This window comes from Callorhinus ursinus, unplaced genomic scaffold (assembly GCF_003265705.2).
Source record: "Callorhinus ursinus isolate GAN/ISIS: 27379988/994484 unplaced genomic scaffold, GSC_fseal_2.0 scaffold5, whole genome shotgun sequence".
NCBI lineage: Eukaryota > Metazoa > Chordata > Mammalia > Carnivora > Otariidae > Callorhinus > Callorhinus ursinus.
In genome coordinates, this window is record NW_027397067.1 from 46,813,488 (window position 1) to 46,840,513 (window position 27,026).

At 40.4% G+C, this 27,026-nt stretch overlaps 1 protein-coding gene across 2 annotated transcripts in view; it reads right to left on the bottom strand.

Annotated features, from left to right (window-relative positions):
* SNX31 (sorting nexin 31) overlaps positions 1–14,214 on the bottom strand; it is a 57,152-nt gene extending 42,938 nt beyond the window's left edge. For both annotated transcript variants that reach the window (XM_073893049.1, XM_073893048.1), the window contains exons 1-4: positions 14,041–14,214; positions 13,858–13,932; positions 4,055–4,169; positions 454–518 (exon numbers count right to left, since the gene is read on the bottom strand). In XM_073893049.1, coding sequence (XP_073749150.1) covers positions 454–518; positions 4,055–4,169; positions 13,858–13,932; positions 14,041–14,106 — 321 coding nt within the window. In that variant the 5' untranslated portion in view covers positions 14,107–14,214. The remainder of the gene's footprint in view (positions 1–453; positions 519–4,054; positions 4,170–13,857; positions 13,933–14,040) is intronic.
* Between the last annotated feature and the right edge of the window lie 12,812 nt (positions 14,215–27,026).

Here is a 27,026-nt window from a genome sequence, read left to right on the forward strand (position 1 = left end):
GAGTTAGAGCAGAGAAGATGCAAGTAAGAGTTTGCCCAGCTCTTAACTGCTGTCTCGATGTCTTCACTGTGGCACAGTGGATCCCATCTACAGAAGGAAGATTCCCAAATTGTTGTTGAAGGCCCTTAATGATGAAAGGTTCTCTTTCTCATGGCCAGTTTTGAGATGTACAATGCTTAGGCTACAGGATTTAAAAGGTATCTGCTTACTTAAAGTGAGTTCAAAGGTCAAGTGACATGCTTATTTTCCATCTAGAATCTAAACCTCCAAAAAAACCCAAAACAAACAAACAAACAAACAAACAAAAACAACTGAAATAGGAACCATCCTCCAATTACTCCAAATGAATATATTTTACCCAATGTGGGGTTGATGACCAGAAACACACACATGGTAACTAAGAGACATGTTCAGCAGCAAAATAATGATCTTAGTAAAGAAGAGCATGCTCACCAGCTGTACGAGTCTTAGAAAGTCAATGAAGACATCACTTCTCAACATGTCTGGGTCCATGGTTACTGAAAAATATGGATGGTGAGCCCGGTTAGCATGCGGCTGGGTTGACTTCTCTGTTAAACTGCTCTGTCCTCAAGGTAGCCCTGAAGGCCTTGCCAGTGTGCCCCTGCCTCCTTGGGCAATGGAGCTACAACCGAGCAAATACATGAAAATCCACAAAGCGTGCCTCCTCCAGGCAGCCTTGACAGCAACGTGAACCCACCATATCGGCCCCAGGAGTCTCACTTTATTCACACATCCCCATATCGCTCAACATCCAGCTTGCTCCCCTACCAGGATGATGATGAAGTTAATGTGAAAAAGCAAAAAGATCTTAAAACTTGGACCTGGACTCCCACTTTGGCAAGACATTTCTTAATTTGAAAATCTGAAATCAACCAAGAATCCCTGATTGAGAGTACCTCTCTTAACAATAGGAGCTCTCAAGAGGTTATCCCCAGAGAAGTGATTGTAAGGCTGTCAGAGAGATTTAAAGTTTTCTATTCTTCTATACCTATAAGAGTATTTGCCCTCTTGATTTTGAAAGCTCAGATACCAATATTCAGGTGCTGTGGCCAGAGCAGAAGGGCAGAAGCTTTCCCCTGAGAAGTCTAAACTCCTGCAGGAGGTGCTCTCCAGCCTGTTTTCTCATTTCTTTCTTTCTTTTTTTTAATAGGATTGATTGATTGATTGATTGATTGATTTGCCAGAGAGAGAGAAGAGCACAAGCAGGGGGAGCAGCTGAGGGAAAGGGAGAAGCAGGCTCCCCGCCGAGCAGGAAGCTGGATGTGGGGCTTGATCCTGGACCCTGGGATCATGACCTGAGCCGAAGGCAGACACCTAACCGACTGAGCCACCCGGGCGCCCCCTGCTTTCTCATTTCTTACCCTCCTGCCTGTAACGCCTCTCCTGGACCCCGCACTCTAGCCAAACTCATGTACTTACTAAATCTGTAGCAAATGTCTTTCTCTTTCCCTTCACTCCCCCCACCCCCACCATGCCTTTTCCTTCCTTCCTTCTTTCTTTCTCTCTCCTTCTGTCTTTTTCTCTTTTCTTTTTTCTCTTTCAGTTTCTCTTTCCTTCCTTCCCTCCCTCCTTCCTTACCTCGCTCTTTCCTTCTTCCCTTCCCTTTTTTTTTTGTTGCCAGTTCAATTGACTGCCTCACTGTAACTTCTACCAGCCTTCAAAACTAGCACTGACGGAAGTCATTTCAAGTTGTATCTTTCCCAACAATGCAACATTTTTCAAAAGAAAGTAACGAAAAAAAGGTCTCCCTGTTATGAGAAACTTTTTATAAAAGGTATTCCCTCTTTTTTAAGGGAGATGATTTTGGGGGATGGGGAACCCTTGTCTTATTTTCTGGAATCTATGTGGTGGATATGCAAATTAACATTGTAATTGTTAGCATGGATTCTTGGAGATGCGGAAAGTTGTTGAAAAAAGTGTTCATTCAATTAGTATTTACTGTGCAACTGTTAAGAACCAGGTACAATGCTAAGCACTTTGTCTATTTTAGTTCATTTAATCTTCACGACAAACCCTGCGATAAATATTATCTCCACTTTACAGATAGACACTGAAGCTCAGAGAAGGTAAATGTTTTGCCCAAGGTCATATAGCCAGTGAAGTGCAAACCTAGGATTTGACTCTGGGTCTGACTCTAGAGCCCACGGTCTTAAGTCACACTGTCTCCTTGCTCTGCCTTGCCAGAGGAGGATGCAGGAGATATCCCCATGATGTGCACAAAGGCCAGGCCTGGAAAAGCAACCCCTTAGGCACTGTGATCGTTTGTGGAAAGGCCAGTAGTTAAAGGAGTATTTCCCTAAGACATGAGAAATCAAACCAAGAGAGAAGAAAAATTCAACAGATATTACATTTTGAGTTTGAAAAGGCTTATTTAACAGGTCTAAAAGAGGTATATTCTCCATTACAAAAGACGAATGGGAAATAGAGGACTTCTAGAATTTTAATTTACTATCTTCTTTAAGGAAACAAGTGCCATCATGAGAGTAATGAAGTAAGTCTATAATTCCTGATCTAGAATGGTCTATAACATACAGATTTTTAAGAGGGAAAAATCAACTTACAGAAGAAAAACACATTTTTTCTTGTGCTATGAAGGGCATTGGTGGGATAGTTGGTGTGGTTTGAGAAAGGTCTCTAGATTAGATAACATTATTTTATCAGTGTTAATTGCCTGATTTTGATAACTATAGTGTGGTTGTAGAAGAGAATGTCCTTGATCTTAGGGAATACACACAGAAGTATTTAAGGGGAAAGTGGCTTGTGTATGTAACAAAGGCCTCTCAAAACATTATATATAACACACACACGCACACCCCGAAATTGAGAGGATGACAAAGCAAATATAAAATGTTAGCATTTGGGAAATCTGGGTGAAGACTATACAGAAATTCTTTACATTATTTCTGCACCTTTCTGTAAGTCAGAAATTCTTTCAGAATAAAGTTTTTAAGAATCAGGTATCAAAAAGTATATAGAGTACATTCCAATCTGTGTTTAACAAACAGGGATGTGCACACACACCGGTAGACACAAAAATTGCTTCCAAGGAATACATAAGTCATAGTGTTTACTTCTAGAGGCCTAAGGGGGTGGGGGCTGGGCTGGAAGGGAATGTACCTTTCATTTTATACTCTTCGGACAGGATCTACTTTTCAAATATTTTGTGTACATACTATTTCCCCTTTTCAAAATCTTTAAATACTTGAATGCCAATTTTGCTACTTCTCCCAAACCCCCTTTCTGAGAGTGCTTAGTTTTGCCAACCACAGTTTTGCTGTGCACAGCATTTGCAGGATACAGGCAAGGGGCAAGGACCGGGGTACTGCAAGCCTCATCAGGGTCAGAGCAGACCTCTGAGGCTCCCTGGTTGTTGGACAGAGATGGAAAAGCAGCTCTGATATTTTCTCAGAGCTTTCAGGAGAACAGTTCATCTCAGCCCTCTGTTTTGGTCTCAATTCAGGTAATAGGTCTTTGACTTTTACAATCAAAGCCAACATACAGCATCCAAAGGCAAATGTGAAAACAGAGTATTTTTAAAACCAAATACAAAGGCCATATTTTGTATGTTTCCACTTATATAAAATGTTCAGAACAAGCAAATCTATTAAGACAGAAATTAGTTTAGGAGGTGATAGAGGCATGTGGGGGAGAGGAATAAGGGGTGATTGATAATAGACATAAGGTTTCTTTTTGGGGTGACAAAAATGTTCTCAAATTAGATTATGGTGGATGAATGCACAATTCTGTAAATATACTAAAAACCATTCAATTGTACAACTTTTTAAAAAAGATTTAATTTATTTATCTAAGAGAGAGAGAATGGGGGGGAGGGGCAGAAGACGGGTCCCCGCCGAGCAGGGAGCTGGACATGGGGCTCCATCCCAGGACCCTGGGATCATGACCTGAGCCAAAGGCAGATGCTTAACTGACTGAGCCACTCAGGTGCCCCGAACGGCACACCTTAAATGCGTGCATTTTACAGTATATGATCTGTATCTCGATAAATCTGTAAAAATAAAATCCAAATACATACCATTCTGCAAATATTGTTCCAACTGGCCCCTCCTCTCATCAGCCATGGATGTGGTCATTGCAAGATAATACTTTGGTGGAAAAGGTGGCAGGCAATTTCCAAAGACCCGCCTCAGCTGAAAGATCCAGAAAATGCAGTTAAGGCAAAGAACCTCCAATTCAAGGTTGATGAGACACCAAAGCCTCCTCTTAGGGCAAGTCTCATTATAGTACTTAATTTAAAATTAACCCTTCGTGGTGGCCAAAGGGAGGAAAAGGGGATGATTTGATTTTCTTAGGAAGGAGTTTATTTCAGGATAGGTTTCTGAAGATACTATTAGACATACTACAGACTGACCTCTCCAGTCTGAGTTTGGTAGATTTGGGATTTGGGATACCTTTTAATTTTTCATTTGTTTTTGCAAGACTGTCCACCACGCATACCATACAATGTTTCTTTAACTCATTCTCCAATAGTATCTGTGATAACAATGAGCATAGTTAGGAATTTAATTCCCCACCCCACCTCCACCAAGTCTGAACGTAACAGATGCTTACAGCATGCGATCTGATATGGTATCCCCTAGCCAGTACTAATGGGCACTGGGAATATGGTTAGTCTGACTTGAGATATGCCATCAGTATAAAACACACTCCAGACTCCCAAACTTAGTACAGAGAAAAAAGAAGTAAAATATTTCACTAATAACTCCTTATATTGATATGTTGAAATGGTAATATTTTAGATATACTAGAATAAATAAAGTATATTAAAATTAATTTCACCTGTTTCTTTTTATGCTTTTTAATCGGGCTACCAGAAAAATTTAAATTATATAAGTGGCTCACATTATATTTCTATTGGACAGTGCTGGCTTATACAATTCCTATAAGGCTGACATGTGATCCCAGTAGCAACCCAGTCAGGCCCTTCCCACCCTCCTACTCACCCAAATATTGATCCAAGAGCAAGGTGGCAATTATTTTTATGCAACCTAAATAGTGGATGTATCAAAAATATGTTTTAAAATTAGATAATCGAAAGTGTATCTTCCTTCATTCCAGCCCTACACTTACAGTAGCAGCTTGAAGATAAGGCACGGCATCATTCTCTCTAAAATAAGAGAAAGGAAGGGCACCTGGGTGGCTCAGTCGGTTAAGCCTCTGACTCTTGACTTCGGCTCAGGTCATGATCTCAGGGTCAGAGGCCCTGACATGGAGCCCGTGTCGGGTTCCACGCTCAGCCTGCTGGAAATTCTCTCTCATTCTCTGTCCCTCCCCACCCTCTCTGAAATAAGTAAATCTAAAAAATAAAATAAAATAATAAAATAAAATAAAATAAAATATAAAATAAAAATATAAAATAAAATAAAATAAAATAAAATAAAATATGAGAAAGGAAACTAGCCAGAAATCAGGTTTTAACATGGTACCTCTGCAGAAGGGTAAAACTCTTACTATTTCATAGTCAGTGGCTTAAAGAAAATGAAAACAGATTTAAGAGAAACAAACAGGTAGAAATTTTAATTCCATGGCCTTTGTCACAAACAGTGTGTATGTGGTGAATATTAACAATGCATAGGCCCTAGCTTCAAAATACATCAAGAATCTTACCAGTTCTCAGGACACCTGCGTGGCTCAGTTGGTTAAGCATCTGCCTTTGGCTCAGGTCATGATCTCAGGGTCCTGGGATCGAGCCCCACATCGGGGTCCCTGTTCAGTGGGGGGTCTGCTTCTCCTTCTCCCTCTGCCTCCTCCCCCTGCTCATATTCTCTGTCTCTCCCTCTCTCTTTCAAATAAATAAATTAAAAAAAAAACTTACCAATTCTCTCCACCCCCACTGCCATCACCCTGGTCCAAACTACTGTCCTCTCTTTGCCCCATTACTGCAACAGCTTTACAACAGATCTTTCTGCTTCTGCCCTTGACCCCCTTCAGTTTATTCTTAATACTGCATCTAAGGTAACGTTCTAAAAAGGTAAGCTAGATCAATCCATTGCCCTGCTCAAAATCCTTCATGGCTTCCTATCTCACTCAAGGGAAAGTCAATATCTTCGCAGTGGCCAAGAGCTGTGCCATTCAACATGATGTCCACTAGCCACCTGTGACTACTTAAATCAATTAAAATGAAATAAAATTTAAAATTCAGTTCCTCAGTTGTACTAGCCACATTTCAAATACTCAACAGTATTTGTGGCAAGTTGCTACTGAACTGGACAAAGAAAACATAGAGCATTTCCATCAGCACAGAAAGTTCTATTGGACAGCATTGGTCTACGATCTAGAAAGGTTAGTAAATGCCTGCCTGTAGGTGAGATACATGAAGTAAATGGATGGCAGTTGATGGGAGTCAGGTTTTTCATTCCTGAAGTGAGAGTTTTCAGATAAGCAAGGGCAGTAGGCTGGAACGGTCCATGTGGTGATGGATGACAGTTGGGGATCTTGGTATGAACTCATGTTTAGCTTAACATAGATCCAGATGGTTACATATAAAGAGAGTTATAGATATGTGTATACACATATTTCCTTGCTCTGTCAGCTGAGAGGGCCTCGAAGCAACAACACGATAGTAGCAATGAACATACCTAGTCTGAGACCTTGGTTTCTCTTAACCATTCCCCAACTAAAGCAACCAGGGCTCCATGAAGAAAATAGTTGATTTTTTAGAACTGAAGCAGGAGATATAGAAGAGGCATCTGGGGCATCTTGTGGCACCAGAAAACAAGAAAGTGCTCAAAACAACAACAACAAAAAATCAACAATGGGCACATGTGCAAGAGTTACAGAAGCAAACTTGAAGGAGTTCCCATGGGCAGAAGCTGGAACAGGTAAAATAGCAGAATAAAGCAGTATTGAAGTATAATCCAAAGTATAAAGTAACTATCCAGGAGTCCATGCAGCTATCAATTACTGAAAAAATACAGAGGAGAGAAGAGACAAATCTGTGAAGAATCCTGAATAATTTCTGTAGATACTCATCCCATGAGGAGATGGAGCATTAATCTCCACTCTTTAAGTGTGGACTGCACATAGTGACTGCCTTCCAAAGGGTACACTTTGGAAAAGGAGGAAGAAGAGTAACTGCACAGTGCTGAAACCTGACAAACACAGCCTCAGCCGGGTGATCAAGGCATCAACAGTGGTAAGTCATGTTGATGGTTAGGTGCTCTTCCTGTGAGATGATTAGAGCAACAGGGACCTCTGTGATCTTCCATAACCCCAGCCTGGCCAGGTGAAAAACGTCTGATTCTAACAGAGGGACATCTCACAAAATAACTGACTCATGTACCTCAAAAAGGTCATTAAAAACAAGGAAAGTCTGTGAAATTGACGGTCAAGAGGAGAGTAGGCCGACAACTAAATGTAATGTGGTGTCCTAGATGGGATTCTGGGGCAGCAATAGGACATTAGCTTAACACTAAAGAAGCAGAACTGAATTGTGGTCTATAGTTCATCATAATGTATTAATATTGGTACATTAATGGTAACAAATGTTCCCTACTAATGGAAAACAACAGGGCAAACTGGGTGTGGGGATATATGGGAACTCTCTGTACTATCTTTGCAATATTCTGTAAATCTAAAACTGGTCCACAAAAATAAAGCTCATTAAAAAAAAACAAACCTGATGTTCTGGCTTCTTGAAAAATCAGAGGTTCTGGAATCACTGCGTTCACATTCTTCAGGTAATCATCCCCGTTAGAGGAGGCCTAAGCAGTTTCCACCAGTCCCCATTGCCTCTCACTTGGTCCACGCCTCTCATTTCAATTACCTGCCTGATCCCTATAGCCATCGAAGTTTGCAACCTTTCCTCCTCTAAATCTGGTAGTATAAAATATTATAGCAACAATTTTTAATGTACATATTTTTAAGATTTTATTTATCAGAGAGAGAGAGAGAGAGAGACAGAGGCAGGCAGAGGGAGAAGCGGGCGTGGAACTCCATCCCAGGACCCTGGGATCATGACCTGAGCCGAAGGCAGATGCTTAACTGACTGAGCCACCCAGGCGTCCCGCAACAATTTTTTTTTTTAAGTCAAGGCAATTTTCCTGTTATGCTATACACTGCCCAAAGACACCCCAGTTGGAGCATCAAATCAGGCAAGGCTGCTCAAACAACCTGGGATTTATGTACCCCATCTCTGTTAATTCCATGAACTAGGAGCAGAAAATTGTCTTCTTTGCATGTGACTATTTCTTGATTAACGGATTAAGCGATCTTTAAAATGCATTTGTCTTCCTAGGCATGCGTTCATAAATGTTGAAGATGCTCCCAAATTTGTTTGAATCACAGCATCCTTGAGCCATCTGGGTTTTCCGTGCGCAGGAGAGCATCTTGGCCCTACCGTAGGGCCAAGAGCTGGGGGAAAAGTCACCAAGGCTTAAGGTTCTATGACCCAACACAGCCCAAACTCTCCCAGCAGGTTTTACAACCTAAGCTGACTTCTCAAGGAATATTTCCCCTCCCCTCTCTAATACTGGTTTAAGGGGGAAGATAAACATATAATAAACTGAGTAGTTAGGTCTGCCAAAGATCAATCATTGACTCCCCAAGTTCTTCAACTCCATCAAAATATAACCTTTGCTACTGGTCTCAGCACACAGTTTAGCTATAAAAACCAATAGCATAATAAGAATTACCTGTTATTAGAGTTTAGCCCAAAGACTTCCCAAAAATTGTTCAAAGTTCTCCAAAGGAAAACATACCTCTTTTGTTTATTATGAGATGTTTTGTTTGGGGTTTTTGTTTGTTTTTAAAAGACCATGTTTAGATAATACATGTTTTTAATCCCAGCACAATCCCCTGCACTGATTTCTCCATCACAGAGTTCTGCCTTTTAACATGAAGAGAACTTTACTGGCCAACGGAAAATATCATCTCCTTCCCCGCCTTATGCACTCCCAGCCCCCCATACTTATCCCAAAGTGGTGACCCAGGACAAGTGGAATTACAGACACAAATAGTGTCCTTTCTAATGTTGGCTTATCCATTCCACTTCTCTAAGGCCCCTTCTAATCAAAACCCCAGATTTACCAGATAAAGGGCCACAGCTCAAAGCAATCCAGACTGTGGCATCTGGCACCAAATAATATTAGCTTTTATATTATTCTATTTGTTTCTCAAAATAGCCCTGTGAGGTAGATGATCATCATCACCATTAACATGTCATCCTGCCACCTTCACATCAAAGTTCCATGATAATCACAGTAACCTGAAGCTTGGGGAGATGAAGTGACTTTAACCAAGGTCCTATAAGCTAATAAGTGGCAGATTTTCATTACTTTTCCCTTCTCTCCCTCATTTCCCTTCCTTCTCCTCCACCAAATCTCTATTGAGCATCTACTAAAGAAGGATTCCATGCTGGGTATACTATGCCTATAGCTTCATTCATTCCTTCATTTAAATATTTGGCTTTTGTAACTAAATAACCAAGGGAAAGAAAATACATACACAAAAGGAGGAACATGACAAGGTCTAAACACGAAGTGACCCAGGAATCCAAGAAAGGCAACTCATGCAATCAGGGAGGACTTCCCAGAGGAGGTGAGGCTTGAGATGGGTCTTGAGAAAGGGCTGGTCCCTGACCAGTGGGCCAGAAAGCAGGGGTCTTCCCAGGAGAGGGAAGTGAGGTAGACAGAGGTAATGAATGGGCCAGCCTAATACAGAGAATCTGAGGTATGGAAAGAGGGGAAGGAGCTAGGCTGGGTTAGCACCTGCAGCGGCGAAGACGAAACCAGCACATATGGGCTCACACAGCATTTCCATCACCGTGGAAGGATCCTTTGCAAGATTCTATGGCTTGTGCCCATTGCCATATCTGATACTGGCAAAATGTTTGCAAAGGGGCGGGCATCCTTTTCATAGAGTCCAGTGTCGCTTACACAGTATGGCCTCATCTTTAACACTTGGTCAAAATGAGCTAGTTAAATGTTTCCATCGAAGGTCTCTTTAAATCCCTTAGAGGAAGGTGGTGTAGGCAAGAGTGGAGCATAAATCAAACTGGTTTTATTTAGCCAAAGGCGCAGAGAGAAGTCAGGTCAGGAAGTTCACATGGCAGAGAGATGAGCAGCCCTCAACAGCAGAGGGGCAAGCTGCCAGACCTGGAAGGAACCTCACCATGGGACAGGGCTACAGGCGATGACTTCAGAGGGCATAAGTCACAACCGACATCTTGAAAAACAGCCAGGTTTAGTTCCCCAGGGGCAGTCTTAGATGCAGTAGCCTCCACGCAGCTGGGCAGAGAAAGAGCAGGGGCCATCTCGCCTGGGCAGGTGCCCTTCCTCAATCTCAAAGTTATCCAATATACAAAATAGAAATCCAATACTTAAAGTCAAAAATCATATGTGCTGAGATGCCTGGGTGGCTCAGTCAGTTAAGTGTCTGCCTTCGGCTCAGGTCATGATCTCAGGGTCCTGGGACCAAGCCCCGCATCAGACTCCCTGCTCAGCGGGAAGGCTGCTTCTCCCTCTCCCGCTGCCCCCTGCTTGTGCTCTCTCTCTCACACACTCTCTCTCTCAAATAAAATTTAAAAAAAATCACATGTGCTGAAGTGCCATCTGCACATAATATACCACAGTGCATATCATCTAATAGGAACTTAGTAAATGTTTCTTAAGTAAATAAAGCAGTTAATTCTATAAGATGACATTTTTATTCTATCAGGATACAGAACTTCCTAGGAAATATACTCAAATGCACACACAGATGGGGCCTTTTATTGTTTTCCTTTTTATAGTGCTTTGTATTAAATCAGATTAAGAATTCTGAGCCATTTTCAGATCTTCAGTGGAAGAGGAAGAATAAGATCTAGCTGAGAAGTGCCTGAAAGACATCCCCCAAACTTTCTCAGACTCAGGGTTGCCAGACAAAATAAAGGATGCCCGGTTAAGTATGTCCCAAATACTGCATGGAACTACTTATCTAAAAATTTCTTTGTTGATCAGAAATTCACATTTAACTGGGGAGCGTGTGTTTTTATTTGCTAAATCTGGCAAACTTACTCAGACTATATACAAAACGGGAGTCATTATGATGAGTGTACTGCTGACCCCACAGAGGCTTGCTGGGCAGTCTGAATAAAATCCTGTGCTTGGAACTCAGACAGAAAGCAGATCTTGGTTGCCTGGGGTGAGAAGTGGAGGGAGAGGATCAAGGGCAAAGGGGACAAGGGAATTTTAGAGTGCAAAACTTTTCTTTATCTTGATTATGGCGGTAGTATTGTATACATGTACCAAAATTCACCACATTGAACACCTGAAATTGGGAATTTTCATGTTATTCCAAAATAGAGTAAAACCTTGTTATTTTAGGACCCAATTGTTTTACTGATACAATTTATTTTGTTGACTTTAGTAAGAAACCACAAAATGTAATGGGTCAGAGCAGTTTCTGGAGATCAAATCTTGGCTCCAATACTTACCAGCAGTTTGATTTGGAGCAAGCTGTGCCTCAGTTTTCTCATCTGTTAAATGAGGCTAATTATAATCCTAGCTCATAGAACTGCTGTAAAAATTAAACATGCTATTACAGGTAAAGCTCTTGGTACCAACCTTAATGCACAGTAACTGCTTGTTGTTTTAAATTAATAATACAAATAGCCACCTAAGTTCTAAATAGTTTCTTTAAAATGAAGTTGTTCCGACTGAAAGAGGAAAAATGCTAAGTGCAAGGTGCAAGATAGTTGGAAACTGGATAAAGAAATCTCCACTTTTGGATTTTGAAAAATTTGGGACAAATATGAAGTATTAATTAATATCTACTCTATACCCCACATTGGGCACCAGGCTGTGGCAATTCAATATTTAAGAGTCCACTGCAGTGGGGTGTCTGGGTGGCTCAGTCAGTTAAGCATTGACTCTTGGTTTTGGCTCAGGTCATGTTCTCATGTTCTCATGAGACTGAGCCCCATGTTAGGCTCCACGCTCAGTGGGGAGTCTGCTTGAGATTCTCTCCCTCTACCCCTCCCATCATGGGTGCACCTTTCTCCCGCAAATAAATAAATCTTAAAAAAGAGGGGGGGGACACCTGGGTGGCTCAGTTGGTTAAGTATCTGCCTTCAATTCAGGTCATGATCCTGGGGTCCTGGGATGGAGCCGCGTATCAGGCTCCTTGCTGAGCAAGAAGCCTGCTTCCCCTCTGCCTTCAGCTCCCCCTGCTTGTGCGTGCACGCTCTCTCTCTCTCTGACAAATAAAATCTTAAATCAGTCAGTAAATGTTTACTGAGCATGTACCATGTCCGAGGTTCTGGGAGAAACTAGCCCCTACTCTTCGCAAGTACCCTGGAAAGTGGACACCTATAACCATCTCTTTATTATTTTTGATGAAAAAAATTGAAGGTCAGAGAAGAGGTAAGGTGACCAGCCAGGAAGTGGTCAGTCAATTCCACACCCTCCTGCTCCCCACAGCTGTCTCCTGTTTTTCATGCTGTGAATGGCAACCTCCCCAATTCCACCTCACATTAGAGAAGACGGATTAGTGGGGGAGATGGTACCTCAACTTCCTCCTCCAAATACCTAACACACCTGTACTTTCTCTTCCCTTAAGATCTCCATCTGCCAACCTCAGCAGTCCTCTCAAATCCCCAGACAGGTTCTGGTCACAATTAGCTTCTCATCTTGCACAAGTCTGAATCCATGCCTTCCTCACTGAGTCAGCCCACCATCATTCCTGAGAACCTTCTGGGGCAACTGCAGCAGGTGGTAGCAATTCAGAGAGGACCACACAAATTACAAGCATATTACAAGATAACAAGCGCATTTTACACCTGTTTTTTGTTGACTCCAAAGAAACCTAATCATACCTTGAAAATGGACTTTTCCAATGCCCTCTGATACGAGCAAGAAGGCTCACTGCAATGTTTGCAATATAAAAAAAAAATGAAATTAAGAGCTGTCCTTCAACAGAAGGTATATCTGTTCACTAGAAACCCAGATTGCCTGGAAGGATTCTCCTAAAAATGTTAATAGCTGTTGCCTGGGCAAGTTTGTCTGTTTCTTGGTTTTGTTTTGAGTTTTATTTATTTAAGTAATCTCTGTACCCAACCTGGGGCTCAAACTCAGATCAAGAGTCACATGCTCTTCCCACTGAGCCAACCAGGCTCCCCTTTCTTTCTAATTTTAGGTATATTCTCTTTAAAATCAAGGTATATAATCTAAAAAAAAATTAATTAAAAAGAAAACATTATGCGTGGAGGTAGAGGGAGGGTGAAGTTTATTTCCAAACTTTCTTTTACTCCTCCAACCCATTTTGAAGACCTGCAACACTTCCTTATTAGGACAATAAAACCCACTAGAGCAGGTTAATAAATCAGGCTGCCTCCCAAAGAAAATGCCACCAGGACTTCAGAGTGAGAAACTGTAGTGGGAAATGGCCTCCTGTCCTGATAAGTCATCTGCTTCCTGGGTTTCCAGCCTGCCAGTACTTGAAGCCTATAAATACACGAATTTGAAAACAAAAATAAACACACCTTTTTAAAAGAAGTCAGCCTAAGAAACTCTGGGAGATTAAACACCTACGTACAAGTTCCTAAGGCACCTTGGTCTAGACTGAGTATGCTCATTTTGAACGGGGGCGTTGTCCTGGGGGACAGCTGAAACTGAAAGGGAGCACCCTGCCAGGTGGGGCTGCTGGAGATCATTGGGCTGGAAAGAGGCTGGGAGAATGACCTGAGCCTATCCCCTCATCTCCCAGCTGTAGATGGTTAGGAGCGGCAACCTATATACAAGGAGCGGTATGCCAAGCAATACCAAATTGCCGATTAGGAGCTTGGAGTCCTCAAAAAGTCCGCTGTCTTGGGGCGCACTCACTTGCCTCGAACCTGCTCACCTGTTCGTTCCAACGATGCAGTCGGCTGTAGCGCACCCTGCAGAAGAGGTAGCCGTCCAGGTACACGGAGTACAGCTGCAACACAGAGACAGACCGTCTGGATTAGCTGAGCGAGCAGGTGAGCCCCCGCCCCGCCAGGTCGCCAACCTTCCCCAGCCCAGTCGGCCCTGGCCCCCGGCGCACCACGTAGCGGCCCCCCAGCGGGTCCAGCTGCTGCTGGGACACCGGGATACAGAAGTGCATCTTCATGGCTCCGGCGGCGGCCCGGGAGCAGCGCTTGGCAAGCCGAGCCGCGGCGGCGCGTTCGTCCGCGAGTCCGGGCTCCCGGAGCAATTGCGCAGCAGCTCAGCAGCAGCGTGGGCCCAGTCTCGGAGTCCCGGGGCGGTGGCCCGGGTGGTGGCGGCGGGGGGTGGGGGTTGGGGGGGGAGCTGGGCACGCCGCCCCGGGCCACGCCGCCCCCAGCCCCGCCCAGCTCTGGCCGAGCGGCTGGGTGCCGGGGCCTGCGGGGAGCCGGGCTCCCCGGGGCCAGGCGGGCCCTGGGACGGAATACACGCCAGCCCGGGGTTTCACCCTGGGTGTGGACCTCTCCCAACTCCATGGCGGGAAAATCGTACATGCGTGCGTGGGTGCGGGGGGAGAGAGAATTCTGGGGAGAAGGTCCTAGGTTTTCTCCGGATTTTCATCAGAACCCACAAAAGTTTAAAATGGTTGCTCCAGCCACATAAATGTCCTGCCCACGTGCCAACCAAGGAGCTACTTCCCACCCTGCCCCAACATTTCAGGGTAGGGCTACGTGCTCGGGGGTGTGTGTGTGGGGGGGAATGCCGCCCAGGAGAAACCCGCTTTCTCCGAGCGTCCACTCCAGGGCTCCATTCTGACTCCGCGGCTTGTGGAATGTCTGGCCCCCATTCCAATGCGCCTGTAGCGTGAGGGGGAGACCGAGACGGAGCAAGAGATTGATCCCATGCAGATGCGCCCTCAAGCTCAAAAAGTTGACCTTTTCTCCAGGTAGGTGCCCCGACAGGGTTGAAAAAAGTTTGTGTCCCGTTACCCGTCGACAAAGCCCGCATGCAGCGCACCGCGAATTAAGATTTTCAAGAAATACACAAATCTAGTAGTTGTCCTAGGATTAGCGCAATTATATTAGCTTTAGTTTTGTGTGGTAACATTTGTTAAATCTAACACTGAAGGTATGCCATAATATTTATAACCCCGATTTAGTATTTTTTAATACTAAATATTTTTCCTTTAAAAACTTTCCCAATAATATATAGCGGAAACCTCAACAATTTTTTCCCTTCATATACCAGAAACCTTATCAGATGAAAATGGGTTGGGCCTCTCTTGATCCCAAGGAAGCCCTGGTTTTAAATAGGTGCCGGCATCCAGTTAGCTGGGTTTGTATAAACCCTGTGTTCTCTGGACTAACCAGCCCAAGTTCTTTCAACAGTCTTTGATCTTTAGCTGTGTAAAGTAATCCTCCTAATTCCCTTATTCTAGTGAAATCAAAGTAGAATTCCTGCCCCTCTGGCCATGGCCACTGGGGTAAGGGGATGCTGCAGTTACCTACACACCTGTCACTAGGCAGGTGCTGGGCTGCCTCCATACTTCCTCCTGTTCCTTAATCTCCTAACTCTTACGGGCAAACATCAAGGGCAACATCCTGCCACTGACCGAACAGGCCCAGAGTGGAGGAACTTTTCCAAGGTCACATGTGATTTCCCTCCCCGCCCCATTGGTCTGAGTGGTTTACTCTAGGATTCAGTGATAACACTGAAAGTCGTTTATTTTTTTTTAAAGTTTTTATTTAAATTCTAGTTAACGTATATGGTAAAATCGGTTTCAGGTGTAGAATTTTGTGATTCATCACTTACATATAACACCCAGTGCTCCTCCCAGTAAGTGCCCTCCTTCATGCCCATCACCCACCTAGCCCCTCCCCTGCCCACCTCCCTCCATCATCCCTCAGTTGGTTCTGTAATGCAAGCCCTCGCCGGGTGAGAGCTGAATGCCTGAAGGGGGATCTGGAACTAGGAAAGGAGAACCAATATTTGCCGAACACCCATTATTTCCTGCATGCCTACTGTGTGCTAGGCTCTCGTGTTCGTTCTACCACTTAATTTCCCCAGGTATTGTGAGCTAGGAACCATTGATGGTTCTGGTCTTACGGAAAAGGAAATGAAGACTTGGGACCATTAAGTTAGGGAGGTAGCATAGTGTAGAGACTAAGAATGGCAAGGGGAATTCCTATTCCAGTGGCTTTTAGTTGCGGGGCCTTGAGCAAGTTAGTGGACTCCTACATTGCATTTTCTTCCTTTATGAAATCGTGTTAATACCTGTATTCCAGGGGGCGCCTTGGTGGCTCAGTCGGTTAAAATCTCATGATCCGGGGGTCCTGGGATGGAGCCCTGCATCTGGCTCTCTGCTCAGCAGGGGAACCTGCTTCTCCCTCTCCCTCTGCTTGTGCGCGCTCTGTCCAATTTAAACAAACAAAAACAAAAACCTGTACTCTGGAATTTTCAGTCCAGGGTAGATGGGCCTTAGGGTTTTTCCTCTGCCAGTGGGCCATCTCTGAACTGGAAGGCTGCCCTACACCAAGACAAGGGGTATCCCTGGGTGTCCCCTGGGGTAGAGGTTTATCAGGTATGCTCTGGGATCTGGCCCAGTCTTCAGGGCAGCAAAGCAGAGCCCATCCTCCTGGGAACTTTCTTCCACCTGTTTGGGGCCAGCCTCTGCCTCCTAGCATTGATCAAATGGCCATTTCCTTCATCATTTGGCCAAGCCAACCCTGCAGCTGGTCTGGAACAGGACTAGACTCTGCTCTTGAGAGTCTGCTCTCCTTCACTCATTCAATGAACATTATTTTTTTGCCAGAGTATTTTGTATCTTATTTTTTCCAGCTTTACTGAGATAGGATTGACCTATAACGTTGTGTAAGTTTGAGGGGTACAGTGTGATAATCTGATACACATGTATATTGAGAAATAATTATGGTAATACATTTATCACCTCACATAGTTACCATTTGTATTTTTCTATTTGGGTGTTTGTTTTGGGGTCTTTTGTTTTGTTTTGTTTTTGTAGTGAGAACATTTAAAATCAACTCCTAGCAACTTTCAAATATACAATATAGTATTGACTATAGTCACCATGCTGGACGTTAGATCCCCAGACTTTATTCATCTCCTAGCTGGAAGTTGTTACCCGTTGTCCATCGTTCCTCTACCCCTCACCCCTGGCAACCACCACTCTACGCTTTCTATGAATTCAGTTATTTTAGATCCCACGTATAAGTGAGATCATCTGTTATTCGTCCTCTGACTTCACTTTGCAGTCCTCAAGGTCCATGTATTATTGCAAATGTCAGGACTTCCTTCTTTATTGTGGCCAATTAATATTGCTGTGTGTGTGTGTCACATTTTCTTTTTCAATTCATCCACTTGTGGACACTTAGGTTGTTTCCATGTCTTGACTATTATAAATAATGCTGCAATGAACATGGAGGTGCAAATCTCTCTTTAATTTGTCATAGAGTGCGAGCCAGCGAGAGAGCGCACGCAAGAGAAAACACAAGCAGGGGGGAGCGGCAGGCAGAGGGAGAAGCAGGCTCCTTGCTGAGCGGGGAACCTGATGTAGGACTCAATCCCAGGACCCTGGGATCATGATCTGAGCCAAAAGGCAGACGCTTAACGGAACCACCTCGTCACCCCCCAAATATCTCTTTGAGATGTGATTTCATTTCCTTATGCCCAGGAGCGAGATTGCTGGATCACGTGGTAGTTCTATTTTTAATATTTTGAGGAACCTCCATGCTGTTTTCCATGGTGGCTTCACCAACTTACATTCCCACCAACTGTGTGCACAAGGGTTCCCTTTTCTCCACACTTCAGCCAATACTTATCTCTTTTGTTTTTGCTAACAGCCATTCTAACAGTGAGGTGATACCTCATTGTGGTTTTGATTTGTACTTACCTGATAATTAGTGATGTTGAGTACCTTTTTATGTAACTGTTGGCCATTTGTAAACCTGTAGAAAAATATTCAGGCCCTTTGCCCATTTTTTTAAAATTCAGATATATGTAACATGTTAGTTTCAGGTATATAACTTAATGATTCAATATTTGTAAATATTGTGAAATGATCACAATAAGCCTAGTTAACATCCATCATCACAAATACTTACAAAATTTTTTCCTTGTGATAAGAAATTTTAGGACCTACTCTTTCAAATATGCAATACAGTATTAATATAGTCACCATGTTGTGCATTGTATCCCCAGAATTGGTTTTATAATTGGAAATTTGTACCTTTTTGACTACCTTCTCACATTACATTTCCCCCACCTAACTTTCCCCCAGTCCCAGCTCTGGCCACCACTCTTCTGCTCTCTCTGAGTTTAGGGTTTTTCTTGTTTTTTTTGGATTCCACATAGTAAGTGAGATGCTATGGTATTTGCCTTTCTCTGTCTGACTTATTTCACTTAACCTAATGCCCTCAAGGTCTACTCATGTTGTCTGAAATGACAAGATTTCCTTTTTTATGGCTAAATATTCCATTCTATAATACACATATATACACCACTTTTTTTTTTTTAAGATTTCTATTTTATTTTTTAGAGCGCGCACAAGCAGGGGGAGTGGCAGAGGGAGAGGGAGAAGCAGCCTCCCCGCTGAGCAGGGAGCCCACGCGGGGCTCCGTCCCAGGACCCTGCTCTTGAGAGTCTGCTCTCCTTCACTCATTCAATGAACATTATTTTTTTGCCAGAGTATTTTGTATCTTATTTTTTCCAGCTTTACTGAGATAGGATTGACCTATAACGTTGTGTAAGTTTGAGGGGTACAGTGTGATAATCTGATACACATGTATATTGAGAAATAATTATGGTAATACGTTTATTGACATGAGCCAAAGGCAGACGCTTAACTACTGAGCCGCCCAGGTGCCCCCATTTTTATTAATTCACCCAGCACTTATGTTGCTTCAATGTATTGGCTATTGTAAATGCTGCAATGACTGTGGGGGAGCATATATCTTTTTGAATTAGTATTTTCTTTTCCTTCTGATAAATACACAGAAGTGGAATTGTTAGATCGTAAGGTAGTTCTATTTTTAATATTTTAAGGAAACTCCATACTATTTATAGTGGCTGTGCCAATTCACACTCTCACCAACCGTGCATGAGGGCTTCGGTCCCTTTTCTCTACATCCTTGCCAACGTTTGTTATTGTCTTTTTGATAATAGTCATTCTGACAGGTGTGAGGTGACCTCTCATTGTGGTTCTGATTTGCATTTTCCTGATAAGTGATGTTGAACATCTTTTCACGTACTTGTTAGCCATCTCTGTCATCTTTGGAAAAAATGTTCAGATCCTCTGCACATTTTTGGATTTTTTTTTTTTTTTTTTGCTATTGAGTTGTAGGAATTCTTTAGTTTGTATAGTAACCCTTTATCAGATACATGACTTGTAAAGATTTTTGTCCATTCAGTACGTTGCCTTTTTTTTTTTTTTGCCATTTAATCTTTTTTAACTGAAGGATGATCAACATGCAGTGTTGTTAGTTTCAGGTGTATAATATGCTGCATTTCCATACAGGACTCGGTGCTCATCATAAGTGTACTGTTAATCGCCTTCATCTATTTCAGCCTCTCATCCACCGTCTCTCTGACAAGGTTTCTTTGTATTTGAGAAACTGCTTTTTTGTTTCTTTTTTCTTTGTTTTATTTCTTAAATGCCACATATGAGTGAAATCATATGGTATTTGTCTTTCTCTGACTTCACTAGGTCCATCCATGTTGGAAACAGCACAATCCCATTCTTTTTGTGGCTCTGATATTCCATTATATATATATGTGTGTATATCTAAAATATATATGATGTATATGTATATGTGTGTTTATATCATATATAAATTTATATAAAAACAAATTTATATAAAATATATAAATTTATAATATAAACACATCTTTTTTTTATCCATTCATCTATGGATAGACACTTGGGTTGCTTCCATATCTTGGCTATTGTAAATAATGCTGTAATACATGTAAGGATGCATATGTCTTTTCAAATTAGTGTTTTGTTTTCTTTAGGTAAATACCCAGTAATGGAATTACTGGATCATATGCTAGTTCTATTTTTAATTCTTTAAGGAACTTCCATACTTTTTTCCACAGTGACTATACCAATTTGCATTCTCATGAACAGGGCATGAGGGTTCCTTTTTTCTCCCCATCCTCACCAATGCTTATTATTTCTTGTCTTTTTTATTTTAGCCATTCTAACATGTGAGATGGTATCTCATTTTGGTTTTGATTTGCATTTCCCTGATGATGTGTGATGTTGAACATCTTTTCATGTGTCTGTTGGACATCTGTAGGTCTTCTCTGGAAAAATGTCAGTTCAGATCCTCTGCCCATTTTAATTGGATTAATTGGTTTGGGGGTGTTGAGTTCTAGAAGTTCTTTACAGATTTTGGATATTAGCCCCTTATTGGATAGTGTAGTCCCAATAGTTTATTCTTGCTTTTGTATCCCTTGCCTGAGGAGACCTCTAGAAAAATACTTCTGTGGCTGGTGTCAAATAATTTACTGCCTATTTTCTTCTAGTTTTTTGGTTTCAAGTCTCACGTTTAGGTTTTTAATCCATTCTGAATTTGTGTATGATGTAAGAAAGTGTTCCAGTTCCATTCTTTTTCATGTAGCTGTCCAGTTTTCCCAGCAGCATTTGTTAAAGATACGGTCTTTTACCCAACATATATTCTTTTCTCCTTTGTCACATATTGATTAACCATATAAGTGTGGGTCTATTTTCTGGGTACTCTATTGTTCTATTGATCTATGTGTCTGTTTTTGTGCCAGTGCCATACTGTTTTGATTACTGCAGCTTTGTAGTATCTTGAAATCTCAGACTGTGATACCTCCAGCTTTGTTTTTCTTCCTCTAGATTGTTTGGCTATCCACGGTCTTTGGCGGTTCCACGTAAATTTTTGTGTTCTAGTTCTGTGATAAATGTTGTTGGTATTTTGATAGGGATTGCATTAAATCTGTAGACTACTTTGGGTAGTATGCTATTATAACAATATAGATTCTTCTAATCTATAAGCATGGAATGTCTTTTCATTTGTGTCCTATTGAATTTCTTTCACCAGTGTTTTATAGTTTTCAGAGTACAGCTTTCTCACTTCCTTGGTTGTTTATTCCTAGGTATTTTATTTTTTTGGTGCAATTGTAAGTGGGATTGTTTTCTTCATTTCTCTTTCTGCTACTTCATTATTAGTGTATAGAAATGCAACAGATTTGTGTGTTAATTTTGAATTCTGCAACTTTACTGAATTTGTGAGTTCTAATAGCTTTTTGGTGGAGTCTTTAGGGCTTTCTAAATACAGTATCATGTCATCCGCAAATAGGGAAAGTTTGACTTCTTCCTTATCAATTTAGATGCATTTTATTCTTGCCTGATTGCTGCAGCTAGGACTTTCTGTACTATGTTGAATAGAAGTGGTGAGAGTGGACATCCTTGTCTTGTTCCTGATCTTAAAGGAAAAGCTCCCATTTTTCACCATTAAGTATGACCTTAACTGTGTGTGTGTGTGTGTGTGTGTGTGTGTGTGTGTATCCTTTATTATGTTGAGGTAGAGTCCATCTAAGCCTACTTTATTGAGTTATTTATCATGAATGGATGTTGTACTTTGTAAAATGTTTTTTCCTCACCTATTAAGATGATTGTATGGTTTTTATCCTTTCTCTCGTTGATGTCATGTATCCTGTTGATTTTTGTACATATTGAACCATCCTTGTATCCCTGGAATAAATCTCATTTGATTGTGGTAAAGACTTTTTAGTGTATTATTAGATTCAGTTTGCCAATATTTCGTTGATGCCTTGTCATTTTATTGATGGTGTCCTTTGTTGTACAGAGCTTTTTAGTATAATGTAGTCCCACTTGTTTATTTTTGCTTATGTTGTATTATTGGTTTTTGGTGTCAAATCCAAAAAACCATCCCCAAGACTGATGTCAGGGAGCGAGCTTCCAAGCTTTCTTCTAGGATTTTTATGGTTTCAGGTCTTACATTCAAGTCTTTAATCCATTTTGAGTTAATTTTTGTGTATGGTATAAGGTAGTACTCCAGTTTCATTATTTTGCATGTGGCTGTCTAGTTTTTCCAACACCATTTTTTGAAGAGCATGTCCTTTCCTTACTGTACATTCTTGCCTCATAGGTTGACTTCTGGGCTATTTTGTTCCATTGATCTATGTGTCTGTTTTATGCAAACAACATACCATTTTGATTATTATAGCTTTGTAATATAGCTTGAAATCAGGGTTCATGAGGCTCAGATTGCTTTGGCTATTTAGGGTCTTGTATGGTTCCATAAAAGTTTTAGGATTGTTCTAATTCTGTGGAAATAGAGATTGCATTTAATCTGTAGATTGCTTTAGATAGTATGGACATTTTAACAACGTTAATTTTTTCTAATCCATGAGCACAGGATATCTTTCCATTTATTTGTATCCTCTTCAATTTCTTTCATTAGTGTCTGATACTATCTAATGTACTAGTCTTTCACCTCAGTTAAACATTCCTACATATTTTATTTGATACAATTTACGATTTTTCTGATAACTGAAATACAACAGATTTTCATATTGATTTTATATCCTGCAATTTTACTGGATTTGTTTATTCTAACAGTTTTTTATGGAATCATTAGGGTTTTCTATATATAATGTCATCTGCAAATAGTGACTATTTTACTTCTTCCTTTCCAATTTGGATGCTTTTTTTTTTTTTCTGGCCTAATTGCTCTATCTAGGATTTCCAACATTATGTTGAATAAAAGTGCGGAGAGTAGGCATCCTTGTCTTATTCCTGTTCTGAAAAGCTAAAAGCTTTTCACCATTGCATATATTAATTGTGGACTTCTCTTATATAGCCTTTATTATGTTTATTTATATCACCCTATGTCCATTTTGTTGAGATTCTTTTTTCTTTATCATAAATGGATGTTGAATTTCATTAAATGCTTTTTCTGCATTTATTGAGATCATATGATTTTTATCCTTTATTTGTTAATTGGTGTATTGATTAATTTGTGTATATTGAATCATCCTTGCATCCCTGGAATAGATCTCACTTGATCATAGTGTGATCCTTTTAATATACTGTTAAATTCGCTTTGCTAATATTTTGTTGAGGGTTTTTGCATCTGTGTTCATCAGGGATATTGGCCTATAGTTCTTTCTTTGTGGTGTCCTTGTCTGATTTTAGTATCAGGATAATGCTAAACTCATAAAGTGAGTTTAGAAGTGTTCCCTCTTTTTGTTTTTGGAAGAGTTTGAGAAGGTTTGGTATTAATTCTTCCTTAAATGTTTTATAGAATTCACCAGCAAAGTCATCTGGTCCTGGACTTTTGTTTGTTGGGAGGTTTTTGACTATTGATTCAACTTCCTTACTAGTACTTGTCTTTTCAGATTTTCTATTTCTTCATGCTTAAGTATGTCCATGGTAGGTTGTATGGCTCTAGCAATTTACCCATTTCTTCTACATTGTCTGATTTGTTGGTGTATAATTGATAGAGTACTCTTATGATCCTTTGTATTTCTGTATTATCAGCTGTAATGTCTCCTTCATTTCTGATATTATTTGATTTCTCTCTTTTTCTGGTGTGTCTAGCTAAAGGTTTGTGGATTTTGTTTATTCAAAAAAAAATTCCCAGATCTTAGTCATTTTGATTTTTTTTTTCTATTGCCTTTTCAGTCTATTTTCTCCTGATCTTTGTTATTTCCTTCCATTTTACTAACTTTGAGCTTCGTTCTTTTTCTCGTTTGAGACGTCAAGTTAGGTTGTTTGAGATTTTCCTTATTTTTTGATGTAGGCATTATCATTATAAACTTACCTCATAGAACTGTTTTTGCTGCATTCCATAAGTTCTGGTATGTTGTATTTCCATTTTCAGTTCTCTTAAAGGTATTTTTTTATTCCTCTTTTGATCCCCTGGTGGTTCAGTAGCATGTTGTTTAATCCCCACATAATTGTGAATTTTCCACATTTCTTTTTGTAATTGATTTTTAAGTTTTATACTACTATGCTTAGAAATGATGCTTAATATGATTTCAGTCTTCTAAAAAACTTGTTTTGTCCTTGCCCATTTTTTTAGTCAGATTATTTCCTTTTTAGCTATTGAGCTACATGATTATCTTATGTATTTTGCATATTAACCCTTTCTCATATATATGGCTTTCAAATATTTTCTCACATTTCATAAGCTGTTTTTCATTTTCTTTTGTTGTGGAGAAGATTTTAGTTTGATGTAGACCTACTTGTTTTGTTGTTTTTGGTGTCCTATATAAAAAAATTGATTGCCAAGACCAATAGCAAGGGGCTTTTTCTGTATGTGTTCACTGGGTGTTCTGTAGTTTCAGGTCTTACATTTAAGTCTTTAATCCATTTTGAGTTAATTTTTGTGAGGGGTATATAATAGGGGTCCAGTTTCATTTTTTGCATGTGACTATCCAGTTTTCCCACTACAATTTATTGGAGACACTATTTTCTAATTGAGTATTCTTAGCTCCCTTGTCAAATATTTGTGACCGTATATACAGAAGTTTATTTCTAGGATCTCAATTCTGTTCCACTAATCTATAGGTCTGTTCTTATGCTAATACCATACTATTTTGATTACTATACCTTTGTAATATAGTTTGAATCAGGAAGTGTCAGGCCTCCAGCTTTGTTCTTTTTCAGAGTCTTTTGTAGTTTCATTTAGGATTGTTTTCTGTTTCTGAAAAATGCCATTGGAATTTTGATAGTCCTCTCACTGAATCTATAGATGGCTTTGGGAGAATGGACATTTCAACAATATTCTTCCAATCCATGAACATGGGATAACATTCCACTTATTTGTGTCTTCTTCAAATTTCTTTTATCAGTGTTTTATGTTTTTCAGTGCACAGATCTTTCACTTCCTTGGTTAAATTTATTCCTAAGTATTTTATTCCTTCTGTTGCTATTGCAAATGGGATTGTTTTCTTTATTCAGCTATTTCATTGCTAGTGTATAGAAATGCAACAGATTCTTGTACATTGATTTGGAACCATTCCACTTTACTGAATTCACTTATTCTAATAGTATTTTCATAAAGTCTTTAGAATTTTCTATAAACTATGTCCTGTCATCTGCAAGTAGTGACAGCTTTACTTCTTCTTTCCTGACTTGGATGCCCTTTATTTCTTTCTCTGTCCTAATTGCTCTGGCTAGAACTTCCAGTACTATATTGAATTGAAGTGGTGAGAGTGGGCATCCTTGTCTAGTTCCTGATCTTGGAGGAAAATTTTTAACCTTTCACTCTTTTTTTTTTTTTTTTTAAATTTTTTTTTTTTTTTTTTGATGGTGAGACAGCTAGAGAGGGAACACAAGCAGAGGGAGTGGGGGAGGGAGAAGCAGGTTTCCTGCTGAGCAGGGAGCCCCATACGGAGTTTGATCCCAGGACCCTGCAATCATGACCTGAGCTGAAGGCAGATGCTTAACTACTGAGCTATCCAGGCGCCCCTAACCTTTCACTTTTGAGTATGATGTGAGCCGTGGGCCTATCATGTATGTCATTTTTTGTGTGAAGTAAGTTCCTTCTATATCTGTTGAAAGTTCTTATGAATGAATGTTGCATTTTGTTGAATGCTTTTTCTACATCTACTGAGATAAGATTTTATTTTTCATTCAACTAATATGCTGTATCACCTATATTGATTTTTGTATGTTGAACCATCCTTACATTTCTGGGATGTATCTTGTTTGGTCCTTGTGCATGATCACTGTAATGTATTGTCCAATTCAGCTAATATTTCATTGAGAATTTTTGAATCTATGGTCATCAGGGATATTGACCTATAGTTTCCTTTTCTTGTAGTGTCTTTATCTGACTTTGGTATCGTTGTAATACTGGTCTTTTAAAATTAGTTTGAGTGCCTTTTCAATATTTTGGAAGAGTTTATGAAGTATCGGTGTTAGTTTTTTTCTAAATGTTTTATAGAATTCACCAATGAACCCATCTCGTCCTGAAATTTGTTGGGAGGTTTTGTTTGTTTTTAATGCTTCATCTCATTCATCATTGGTTTGCATAGGGTTTCTATTTCTTCATTATTCTGTTCTATGTTTGTAGGAATTTATCCATTTCTTCTAGGCTGTCCAGTTTTTGGGTGTATAATTGTTCATAGTGGTCTCTGATCCTTTGTCCTTATTTCTGTGGTATCAGTTGTATTGTAATAGCTCCTCTTTCTGATTTTTTTGAGTCCTTCCCCCCCCACCCCCTTCTTGGTGAGTCTAGCTAAAGGTTTGTCAATTTTTCTTAATATTTTTAAAGAAGCAGTTCTTATTTTGTTAATCTTGTCTATTTTTGTCCTATTCTCTATTTCATTTCTTTAATTTTATTTACTTCAGCTAACTTTGGGCCTAGTTTGTTCTTTTTCTAGTTCCTTGAGGTATACTATTAGGTTGTTTTGAGATTTTTTTTTTTTCTCTTAAGGTAGGTTGTCATAGTTACTTCCTCCTAGAACTGCTTTTGCTGCATCCTTTAAGTTTTGGTATGTTGTGTTTCAATTTTCATTTGTGTCAAGATATTTTTGGATGTCCCATTTGATTTCTTCTTTGATGTATTGGTTGGTCAAGAGTGTGTTGAGGATGCCTGAGTGGCTCAGTTGGTTAAGCGTCTGCCTTCGGCTCAGGTCATGATCCCGAGTCCTGGAACCAAGCCCTACATCGGGCTCCCTGCTCAGCAGCAAGCCTGCTTCTCCCTTTCCCTCTGCTGCTCCCCCTGCTTGTGCGCTCTCTGTCAAATAAATAAAACCTTTAAAAGAATGTGTGTTTGTGAATTTTGTTACTGATTTCTAATTTCATACCATTGTGATCAGAAAAAATACTTGATGTAATTTCTATCTTCTTGAATTTGTTGAGATTTGTCTTATAGTCTAACATGTCCCCTTGAAGATTGTTCCATTTCCACTTGAAAAGAATGTGTATTTTGCTGTTGGATAGAATGTTCTGTAGGTCTATTAAATCCATTTAGTCTATAGTGTTGTTGAAATCCACTGTGTCCTTATAGATTCTCTGCCTGGGTGATCTAATCAAGATTGAGATTGTGTTATTTAAGTTCCCTACTATTATTGTATTGCTGT